The 12,732-nt window shown below is 31.4% G+C and overlaps 1 protein-coding gene across 1 annotated transcript in view; it reads right to left on the reverse strand.

Moving 5' to 3' along the window:
* Nucleotides 1–2,765: 2,765 nt before the first annotated feature.
* Nucleotides 2,766–12,732, reverse strand: part of LOC106457428 (60S ribosomal protein L15-like) — a 12,919-nt gene continuing 2,952 nt past the window's right edge. Inside the window, exons 2-4 of the mRNA XM_013916842.2 lie at nucleotides 9,215–9,404; nucleotides 3,732–3,868; nucleotides 2,766–3,120 (exon numbers count right to left, since the gene is read on the reverse strand). Of these exons, the coding sequence (XP_013772296.1) occupies nucleotides 2,815–3,120; nucleotides 3,732–3,868; nucleotides 9,215–9,386 (615 nt within the window). The 5' untranslated portion in view covers nucleotides 9,387–9,404 and the 3' untranslated portion in view covers nucleotides 2,766–2,814. The remainder of the gene's footprint in view (nucleotides 3,121–3,731; nucleotides 3,869–9,214; nucleotides 9,405–12,732) is intronic.

Genomic DNA, 12,732 nt, shown 5'->3' on the forward strand with positions numbered 1-12,732 from the left:
GTGCATGTACCAAATTACACACCTACGCATGCATGTACAAAATTACACATCTGTGCGCACGTGTACCAAATTACGTACCTACGCATGCATGTACCAAATTACACATCTGCGCGCACATGTACCAAAATGGGCACCTAGGCGCACATGTACCCAAATAAGAACCTGCGCGCGCATGTACGAAAATAGGCACCTATGTACATGTGCGCGCGCATTAACCAAATTACGCACATGCGTGTGCATGTACGAAAAAAGCACCTGTGCGTGCATGTACGAAAATAAGCACCTGCACGCTCATGTACCCAAATGTAAGTGCGCGCGCATTAACCAAATTACGCACCTGCACGCGCATGTAAGAAGCACTTGCGCGCACATGAAACAAAATAGGCACATGCACCAAAATGGTAACATGCATGCGCATGTACAAAATTATGCACCTGTGCACGCATATACCCAAAGTACGCACCTGCATGTACCCAAGGGGCTAATTGGGTCAAATGGAGATTAGGCCCATTCTTGTCTTATTTTCTTGCAGGGATATCAACGTGCTTTTTAAGTGGCATGCAGTTATTCTTGTCGGTGAATCAAGCAGTCCCAACAATTGGACTCGCTGATGATATTCATTGAAAGTTTATTACTGTATTTAAGACAGCGTTAGAGCATATTTTACATTGATTTGTCAACATATTCCAGCGGATTTTAAATGGCTTTTCCACAAATTTCAATGTAGATTCTTCACCAGTGAAGTAACACGTAACAAGAAGTCCTAAAACTATCACACTAGAATTGTGGGTTTAACTTTGGGTAAATATTGTTTCATTATATTTTGTCTTGTTTTAGTGGAATTCTTGAAGCTCTCCTATAAATTTTAGCTGCAGTTCAGTTTAAGGTGCCGTTACTTGAACTTAATTTAGAGCGAGCACCATCAGGTTCTTGGTGATGAACAAGTTATTACATTTGCTGTAAGCACACAGATTTTAGCGTTGGCTCCAATATTGTTATAATTCCATTTCCTATGTTTATTATTTAATGAAAGTACTTTAAAAATCATGTAAGAACACTGATTTCACCACTTTGGTGTATCATTGTTATTTAGGTAGACTACAGTCAGTGCAACGTAACTTAACCTAACTTGGGGTTGTTTTTATTTGTTTAATAATTGTATTTCACAATTTAGTTTACAAGGGGAGGACAGACCATCAATTTGTGGTAGTGTTTGACATGGTACCTACTGTATTGGAGCTCAATAAATATTTACATGGTGTGAAATCTACGTCATTCTCCCTCTTTATAGCTCAACCGTCGTACCCGTTGGGGAACACAGCCCCATCAGAAATCCGCGAACCTCCTGTTTTTTACGAGACTTCTCAGATTTGCACTAATTAATCAAATTAATGTTCACTTGATGCATATAGCACTTTAAAAAATGAATTGTCCCTCAATACTCTTGTGTTGACTTCGGGGGCACAAAAAATTAAAAACCACACAACTGACCATTTTCTCCAGTAGCAGTTATAACCTATTAAACATATTGCAAAATGTTAAAAAGAAATGACGTAAACTAGATTGACAATTTATGTATATGTTTTTCCTAAGTAATAATGTTTCTTTGCATTTTACGTATTTAAAATGCTTAAGTTTCCTACACACCAGTTTATAAAACTTTTATATCACAGGAAATATATTTCAACTTTCATGAATCTAAATTACAGATGGCTCCACCATCCGAAAGCGCTCGAGTCGTAAAGTATCATATCCTTGTGTTAAATTAATTTTTTCTACCAAGTAGTTTGTTAGTAGTCACAAGTACTATCAATATAAAGAGCTTGTAAAATATACCACTTCAAAAACTGCATTAAATAACTTTCCATATTTTGTGTGTCTTAATAGCAAGTTCAATACCCTTTGCGTTTTAATAATATTCGGAAAACAACCGAATAGTCAATGATGGATGGTATCAGTTTACTAATAATATTAATAGAATACACTGGATGTGAAAAACATCAGTTCTGTTGATTTTCAACAGAGACATCTTCCTACTACAAAGTAAGCGTTACATTCTCTGCTATATATTCATGATGAATTATATCGATATGCATTATTTTCATTCCATCACTAACCCTTTTAGGGTCTTAAATCATTTTTCACACCGACAAACTATTAATACTGTCATTCTACTAGAGTCTACAGCTAAACATTAATGTGTTGTAGTACTTTATCTCAGATGACAAGCTGCTCTAAAGCCTAAGCCGTTTAATGGGTTTTCATTGGTCATAAGACGTTGTGTAAAACTGTGCATGAAATTTAGCTTATACACATGTTGCATTGTTCAATCAATAAGCATTAAATTATGACAGTACTTGAAGCTAACAACTAGTGTATGTGTTAGGTAAGGCTTTATATTAATTGTTACTTTAATACTGATTAAAATCTCTAATATATTTAGTTTTATTATACTTTCATATTTTATATTGTTAGCTTAGAATATGGCTTTAGGGCTAACCTAAATCTCCTTTGATATCCAAATCTCAAGATATTATTGAGTTTACAGCCAAGAATATCTTTAACAGCAAGGGTATCCTACAGATGAAATAATGCATTCTAATCCTTTGTAAGTAAGAATATTATATTTAATTATCTATACTCATTACCAAATTGATTGATATTTTTATTACTGATCTAAATAGGAAGCTTGCTCTGATCAAAAGTTAGTATTAAACATTTTTTTTAGACTTTGCATCCTTACTACAATAAAAAACAACACCTCATCCACTTAATCTTTTTTTATTTTTATTTCACAGTGTTTGAAAAAAAAAGTTAACGTTTTCTGCGCAGCTGCAAGGTGTTCCTTCTCTTCCAGCAAGCACGACGAGAACCACCAATAGTCTTGGAGTACCTATGACCTTTACCCAAACCACGAGACTTGCGGCCAGCTGAGGTCAAACCACGTAGTTCACGATGCTTATGAACAGCATTAGCTATCCAGTTGGCTTTAGGATCGTGACGAACAGCCTTGTGGTATGGATCAATCAGGATAACCTCAAAATATTTATATGTAGAATCCTGTGCTATCCAATATGAATTCATAACTCGAAGAGCTCCACAACGTCTGCCAACACGTTCCTGAAAGTATTAATATATCTATAATTTTTACTTTATAACTAATAGCTCTGTCTTAAACAATACCAAATTGCCTCAGACATCCAAGGATAGTAATCACAAGAAACTCATTGAATGTTTTCATCACAGAGAACTTCTGATAAAAACTCTTTACAATCGATGTATTATCTAATACTTAAATAAAACCTGTGAATTTACTTTAAAAAAAAGTTTTTTTCAGGTTAATCTGTTTGATTTACCACTGACTGCATTAGACCAATGTTGTGACATCATAACTACAATAATTAACACCATGGAAGGAAAAAGCAATAAAATATTTACAAACTTTCAGTAACAACCCACTTATTCCTGCCATCATTTGAGCTTTCTTGACAACTGGAAACCAAAATAAATCCCTAATTTTAAACTCTGACTAGTAAAGCTTCTTAATCTAAAGTATTTCTAAGAATTGTATAATATTATACTTAAACTAACATTTATTTAAATATTGTTCCCATTTTAAAAGAAAGAAGCAAATGAGCACCATTAACCCCACATCTAAGAAGAAGAAGAAAAAAAAGGGGGGGGAGACTTAACCTTTCCACACAAATATATCAATACAAGAAAAAACTTACCTCAGCAACTGACTGCTTGTTTCGGACAGGCTTCAGTTGGTTTACTCCATGATTTTTAGGTTTTCCATAAGTACAGCCCTTAGGCACCTGTTTCTTGCGACCTCCACGACGGATTCTCACTCGGTAAATAACATAACCTAAAAATAAACAAATAAATGTAAGAAATAAGAGAAACTGTAATGTAATGCAAGCTATTATCTGAATAAGAAAAAAAAAAACTGTTTTCAACTGATTTTTTAACAAGATTTTTAAAAAAATAAGAGAAAAACACTTTATCGAAAATAAGTTCCTTCTATTTTAAAAGATATGCTATAAAATAGGTTGGTAATTTAGATAAGAACTCACTTTAACATTCTCACCAAAAATGAGCATGAGATAGGTAATTGTGTGGTATTTTCAGGTAAAACATATTTCTTGACAAAATATGGTGAGTATTCTGTAGTTAATAATTCGACCAAATTTTAAGCCGCATAAGAACACATTTGAAGGACAGAAAACAATATTTTGACACAACAACAACAAAAAATGTGCATACTAAAATCGTCAATTGCTTCTACTAAATCAGCGAATAACTTGTCAGCTTTCCATCCCTTAAGATGAATCTCTGCCGAACTAGTCATGATGAAAACTGAAAAGAACAGACCAAATAAAGTGTGCCTGAATTCAAAAAGTAAATTCACATTCTTTGTCCAGTTGATAATGTCACCTCATGACATTTGTTCTTCCACAGCATTAGTCAACTGTTACATTTAGTTGATATCATGCTCAATCAAAGGATATTATAGTGCCAATCCTTTTAACACGGATGTTATATGTTACTGCAATATCCTTTCAAGCAGAATAGACATCCGTTATAAATAACAAAGAAACAATGCAACTAGAATAACATAATCTTAATGACTTTCTGAATCACATGTTGCTATTACAGCACGGAAATTTAATAACCAAAAATTTAAAAATCAAATCTAAGTCTTCATAGTTCAGCTTTCCAGAATCAAGTATCATGATTAGAAAAAACTTTTCTACAGTTTTTAAAGAATGTCAACAATGTTACTAAAATTCAAATTACACTCAGCTTCTGAGCTCTTCTTATGACACCTAAATACCTAGTCCATAAAGTTAATCAGTATGCTTTAAAAAACAAAAGACGAAACACTCACTAAAATTTTACAGGTCTTTCTGAATTAAGGATTGTTCTAAGAAATAAAAAATTATTAGAAACAAGTTAAACAGGTATAAAAAATGCTATTTAAAAACCAGCAATCTATATGATCCAAGAAAGCTCTTTTGTTTCAATTTTTATCATATAAAAAAAGCCTACATTCTATTCAACATGTGCATTTAACATAGTTTTTATCTTAAATTTCTGAAAATGTCTGTTAAAATCTGCCTGAATTTTTAATAGAATTAGGCCCAACACTTAAAAACATTTTGATTGGAGTACTGTAACTGCTGAAGACTTCTCATAGACACTTACTCAAATACATTATCTTAGTACCCACAAATGCTTAAAACATTGATGGGAAACAAGATGATTTAAGTAATGAGTTTCAGAAGTTAAACCACACTCATTCTTTGCACTTAAAATCCAGTCTTTAGAATCATTTGTCTACCAAACCAGATTTGAATTTTAAGTGTTTACTGAGTTTATATACAAATTTTAAAGTTATATCTTACTGTCTACAAACTTAACCCTTTTGCAAAATGAGCCCATTTTAAACACTTTTTTTTGCAAAAGTCACTATGTTTCATTCAAAATTTAATTAAATACCTTTAATATCAATGTATGTGAATGAATTTAATATTATGTGTGTTATGATTCACAGTTTTATTTTAACCAAGTTTTAAGTCCTTTATTTTAAAATAAACCTTTAAAAAAGTACTTAAAATTTCAGATGTATTGTCACATAACCAATGACCTATGAAAATTCTTTACTTTGACACATTGCATCTTCAATAATACAATGGCAGTACTGAACAGGTATGTCTAGACTCTTTCATTTCAAAGTTCTCTGAATGAATACAGTTTGAACAGGCAATATATTTTTTTAACCCAACAGCTGCCATGTCTATCTTCAACAGACTTGTATAGTGCAATTGTATAGCCATTAGAAAGATATAATTTTACAGTATAACCCAACAATGATTATTTTGAAATTGGCACCAACTTGTCATGGCAGGGTACATGTATTTGATTATAGTATGGTTGGCTGTTTGATCAACTATAGCACTTACGGTTGTTTCTTACCTAAATATGTTGTAGTTAGAGATACAGTTTAAATTGTATTTAGGTCTTACTACTATATTTTAGTTATGTTTTAAAATGCATAATGAGGATTATGATATTAAGAGCTTAACGACAATCAAAGGGTTGTGCATATCTCCCAAAGTAACTAATATGTCTTGGGGGTACCATTGACTTGTGTATCGAGATGAATATTAAAACATTAAAAATTAACTATATGTAAAAGGGAAAAGACCCAAAATTACTATTACAAGCAAAATAACATTTTTAAACATATTCTACAAAAAATTAAAAAGTATGTATTTTTTTTTCTATTTCCTAATTTTAATTATTTCATTGCATTGTACGTTAATGATAATAGCTAGAGTTAGGGATAAGGTAAAGAAATTGAAAAATTAAATTAAATATTTACCTTACAAAAATTTTTGATATACTTTTAGGAGGTTCTACAGATTATGCAAATGAAATATAAAAACTATAACATGAAGAAGGGTATTTTGATACTTAAAAAATGAAAATCACCTTGCACTTGATTAGTTAATAGATTGAATGCAAGTAACTAAAACAGAAAAATAACAATTTTATTAAAAACACTTAATTATAAAACCCATCATTATTTGTGTACAAGATACTTAGGACTTTTAACAAAATCTTGCCAGTTTTTGAGAGGATACATTAAGAATCCTCAGAGTTACCGCATGTATTGTTGTACCAGTGAAATTCCTGACTATTTCTGCAAGTTGCACGAGCCCACTGTGAAAGGGTTAAAATACAACAATTCAATACATTTTAGCTTAATGGTGAAAGCATATACACATATGATAAAGCCTCAAGTAGTAATACTCCACAAGCAGAATATGAATGAAACAAAAACCTTTTCAATTTCATTCATCTCACCCTCATATCTAAACAATAGAAGTGCTAAAAGTTGGTATCCTCATATATATAAATTGCCAGTTGTCACTACAGGATGAAGGTTATAAACTTTTTTCCATCTTCCATGTTTTACTTTTATAAATAATTTTCAGTACTTCTTGCCAAGCTTATTCTTAACTGCTAATCAATGTGATTAAAACAGCTTCAACCATTACCTACACACTACAAAAAACAAGATTCTTTAGGTAAAAAATAATTTCTTGTGGGATTGGGTTACTGGAAAATATTCTCTATTGGTTTCAAATTTCCTTCTTGTTGCTTTATTATTGGCCAAAATAATTACAAGTGAGAGGTCTGACTGCTTTATAGGCTAGTTGACAGTTTTTAATAATGTCCTACTTAACTTTTTCAACACAGGCTCGGTCCCTGGAACAGACCTTGTAACCATTTTGTGTTTGTCACAGTTTTGCATTAATTTATAATCCTTTGTCTTCTACATACAGAACTTCCACTAGTTACTTCTCAGAAATCTTAACTTACGGCTCACTTAAGTATTTATACGACACTAATATAGATACGATCTTTTTCTTCCCAATCATGTTTGGAAACTATGACTTATTAGTTACCGACTAACCTGCTTGCTGTGGCATCATAAACCTCTCAGTACAGAAATTTTGAAAGTTACTGAAACTTAAGAAATGTCACACAAGAAAAAACCTCGAATAAATCTTATTTCTAAGGGATACCTGGGACTAAGTAAATATAATTTTGGAAGGCTTTTTTTTTATATATTAGACATCCTATGGACCTGCACAGAGATCAAAGTTCAAAAACTTTTGATTTTTCTTTACAAATTATACGACATAAAATTTTCAGTTACAAAATATTAATTCTTGGATATTTGACTAAAAAATATTGTAATAGAGTTAGAATAACTATCTTTACTTAAGTTATAAAAGTTGTCTTATAATTGTAATCTCAATGCCCTCACAACCCAGGAAAGCTGCTCATTAGCCCAGTTAAGGTTAACATAGCTTAATCAGTACTACTACAGCATGCTGTCTACAAAGACAATTACATTTTACAAAATCCTTCTATTAAATAGGTGATTGGAATTTTTCTTCATTTTGTTTTTAGAACACTAACAGTTACTAATCTGTATTTGTCTAATTTCAGAACTTAGAAAAGTCTAGTTGCAAAACTAGCTTATGTTACTGGCCTGGGTATAAGGAAGTTTTTTCACTGATATCACAACTCACACTACTATGAATAACAGAAGAAATCAGCTTTAAAAAAAAATACATCAAACCAAAAATACTACTTAAACCCCCAAAAATTTATATATTATAAAAATGTTTAAAATTAACATACAGATCACAAATAGAATTCAATTCTGTTATGTAAAAAATACCCCCCTAACAAAATAACCTTTCTATCCAATGCCAATATAACAAATAAATAAAAAATAGTTCCCCTCCCTGGCTTCATTAAGAACATCCTGCTGAATGTATTTATAAGCAGCACAATTACTCCTCTAGGGTTCTCTCCCCACATTTTTCTTAAAGTTTCCCCTTTCCTGTGATCATATTTGTGAACCATCTTGCTAGCAATCAAAATTAAAATATGCAAGTTATTCTTGCTGACCACAGTTTAAAATGGCTGTAAAATATTAATAATGGGGAACTAAAGTAAGCCTACAATGTAACAAAAAGTACAAAGCTATACTTCAGACAGATGAGCTTGAAAATGACACAGACAGTAGCTAAAACAACATTCTGAAAATCAGGTTACATAAATTATATTTTAACAAGGAATTAGTACCTGAATACAAAAATTTCAACATACTTAGTCCTTATTTTTAATGCTTCTTACTGAATTATTATTCAAAAATGTTGCTGAAACAGCATACATGCATAACCTAGTTACTGTTCATTTCTCTAGAACTATCAGAGCTGGGCATGTGCACATTGGCAAAACACTCAATCACCAACCACTCAAAGAAAATTCTAAAACTCGAGTTTCTCAGACTGAAAGAAAACAATGGAAACAGCCCCAAAACAAAAGCACTAATATAAAAAACTTACTTGCAAAAGAAAACATATTAGAATGAAATAAATCAAAATTTATCATACTTGCTTAAAAAAATTAAACAAAACTGCATATCTCAAAAATAGTGCACAAATTAGCACAAGTAGGTTCACATTATGTGTAGTTTATGACAGACTCCTCAGACATCCAAGGAAAAAAAAATCAGTGTGCTTCAAGCACTCAACTTGATGTTCTCATCACTGGTAATATCTGTCATAACAAGAAATGATTTAGTAACAAGTTGAAACAGAGTTCAACAACTATCATCTTTTACCTTGTTTGGCTCTGTAGCCTAGACGACGAGCCTTATCGGGACGTGTTGGTCGAGGAGCACGATGTACACTTGTCAGCTGTCTATAATGCCAGCAACGAAGTCGCAGCAGAAACCGCATAACATCAGATTGCTTCTTTCTCCATAACTCCTGCATATACTTGTAGGCCCCCATTTTGTAAAAGGCCACTCACTGAAACAATTATATAGTCTTTAATACCAAATTTTGAGTCAATATTCCATTAACTAGCTATATTGTTTCACACAAACTATTTTTTAGATCTTATTAATTGCTTCTATCAACGGGTACAATTGTTAATTGTCCAGAATATTAACCGATATCCTCAGTTTATGCAATTAAATAAGGTGATTATTTTAACAATGATTGTCTTCCACAGATTAGCTATCTCAGTCTTAAACACTTTAATAAAATATAAATCATTTTAATTGATTACTTAACCTTATAGAACAAATTTTTCTTTGTCCACCTCCCTCACGAAGAATTTAACTTCTAATTCAAAATGCAGTTTATTTCTTTACCACCATAAATTGTCTATCACTATCCTAATGACATTTTCCCACTGGAAAAAATCAGTTGTGCACTTACTTTAAATTGAATTTTATAAATACAGCTAGAAAGACTTAACCAATTTTATAAGGTGAAGTATACAAATAAGCAAGTATTATGTTGCATTACAAAAAGTGAAATTATGGATTTTTCTCCTTTCTAAGAACATATTTGTGTGACATTAAAGCTTGTTTATAATGTCAAGGTTTTATGCTCCATCCATAACACCCACTGGCAATGTTGATGATCAATGTAAAAAAACAATAGTAGCAGAAGTACGACCACATTCCCTACAAGTTATGACAGATTCCTCAGACATCCAAGGAAAGAAAAATCAGTGTGCTTCAAGCACTCAACTTGATGTTCTCATCACTGGTAATATCTGTCATAACAAGGAATATTAAACACAACGTAAATTTGAATAATACTAAACTGCCTCGTTTACCATAATTCTTGCATATACTTAAAGGCCCTAATTTTGCAAAATGGTACTGTATGTATAAACTAAAACATTAATCTTTATATATATAAAATTCTGCATCTCTGATGTTTATTTACATATGTTTACACAATTATATTATCAATTACTTTTTTGGATGATGGAGTAATGTAAGTATGTGTTAGTTAAAATGTGTTGGAACAACCTTTCCTTAGAAAAATAACTTGTAAATAATTAAGATTTTGAGCATTATGTACAATATTATATTATTCCTAAATGGATTTCACAAAACTGCAATCTCTTCTTTCACCTAACTCATCCATCAAAAAATGAATCATACAATTAATAATACCTATTGCTAAATTACAAAACACAATCTAACTTTGGTCTGGACCTAACTATAATAAGAGATAGCAATGTCAACTAACAGATCAAGCCATAACCATAGACTAATACACCTAACAGAGTTAAGATCTTACAAAGGCCCATTTCACGTTGTGCCAATTTACTTTTCATGAACTACAGTAAAGCAAGTTACAATCCTTTTCACTGTATAAAAAAAAAAGTATCGAACTGACAGATTTTCATTGTAAATATTAAATACGGATATATGCAGAACAAGCCACAAATTTTTTCAGGAAAGCAAGTTATATCACTTGTACATGGTATAGTGAGCAGACTTATTCTAGTTTTAGTTATAACTTGTAATGATATTTAGACTATAATTTTCAAAAACAAATAATTTGAAGATCTTTTGTTATGTTTAAACAATGTTTAGTAACTTCTGTCTTGCACTACTGTATTTTTTCCACAATTCCTTTTTTTTAAATTAAGGAAGTAATTGTTTTTGGATTCACTCAAATCCATCAAAAGGCAAAAATCTTGCAAAGTGTGGACTAGAAACAATGAACTCCAGTGTACATAAATTGCCCACAACAATAAAATGTTCCAAAACTGAGGCACTCAATTCAATTTCTGATACTTAAACAGAAGCTAAAATAATTAATTTATTATACAAATTTTTCACCTCAACTAACATCAAAATGTTTACATACACATGAAATGTTACACCACTCACAGATAGTTAGGCCATTAATGGAATTGGCTAATTGGTTGTCAGGCTCACTAACCAATTATTCTCACAAAATGGCTAAAAAATATAATATAAACATTTACAACACTAAAAACCAGGGTTTGATACCTACACTAAGAACAACCTATACAGCCCATTGTGTATGTTTCTGCTTAATAAAAAAGAAACAATGATAATATTTTGATTACTGGCTAGCTGGAATAATAAAAAACCCTCATTTCAATTAGTTGATTATTATTGTGATTCATGACACTAAGTAACCCTCTACATACAGGGCTGGTTCTTCTGCACACATTTCACTGTTATATTCAGAATTTGATTTTACTACTCATGTATAACAATAAAATTAGCATCAGAGTATAGTTTATAATTCAACTATTTTACATTATCAAAGTTTTTATTTCATTAATCCCAAAGAAAACTTTAAATTCTCATTATTCATTCCTGTGTCACGACATGTCTGCATTCTCAAATCTCTTTCAGTCTCCATAACTTAAATATTATACAGCAACTACATTAACTTATCCTACACAATTCCAAGCTCAAATGTACAGGTTCAACAGATTAGCTTCTTCCTGTAGTGAAAAATAAATTTTCTTCTCAACCCACAACAGAAGCCATTCCCATCCATACTTAAATTCCAAGGAAGTTTTCAAAACCATGTGCTCTTATTTGATATGCATGTTTATAAACAACAGAAAGAGTATTTTAAACTACACCCTTCATAGTTTCCTTTGAAATTAGCACCAATAAATGTTGAGAGAGCACAGATTTGTCATTAAGTGCAAAGCTATCCTGTTTTAGCATTATAAGCCTTCAGAATTACCGCTAAGCAACTGGAGAGTATATTTGAAGCCCCTACAAATCAATGTTACACACTCATCAAAACACTTCACAACAACTTCAAATCTTAGATAAATTAATAAAAGCACCTTCTCAATAATAATTTTAGATCCATAAAATGATTCAGAAGTTCCAGCACTTTCAGAGTATTTTCAAATTGGAAGTGATACAATTCAATATCCAGATGTAGAAATTAATTTTTTTTTCCTTGTAACTTGGGATGCCAAATGTTTGTGACATAGTATCACAAAATATGATACCAAGCCATAAGTACTGCAGCTCATCACATAAAAACTTCAACGTAATTTGTCTGAATGCCACTATGACTAAAAACTATGCAGGAACTGTCAAATTTAACATTCATAGTTCATTAAAAAATATGATTGCATTGCAGTATTTAGTCCCTGTAATTGCATATCCACAAATTATAATGTACACTTAGACCCTAAATTGCATTCAATTAGTTTCTACCGAGCACCATTCTGTGTTCATTAGAATTAATCAACCAAACTAAGCAATATATAAGTAATTAAGGCACAGAACTGAATTAATGCACAGTTATATATATATATATATAA

Source organism: Limulus polyphemus, unplaced genomic scaffold (genome assembly GCF_000517525.1).
Source record: "Limulus polyphemus unplaced genomic scaffold, Limulus_polyphemus-2.1.2 Scaffold329, whole genome shotgun sequence".
In the NCBI taxonomy this organism is placed as follows: domain Eukaryota; kingdom Metazoa; phylum Arthropoda; class Merostomata; order Xiphosura; family Limulidae; genus Limulus; species Limulus polyphemus.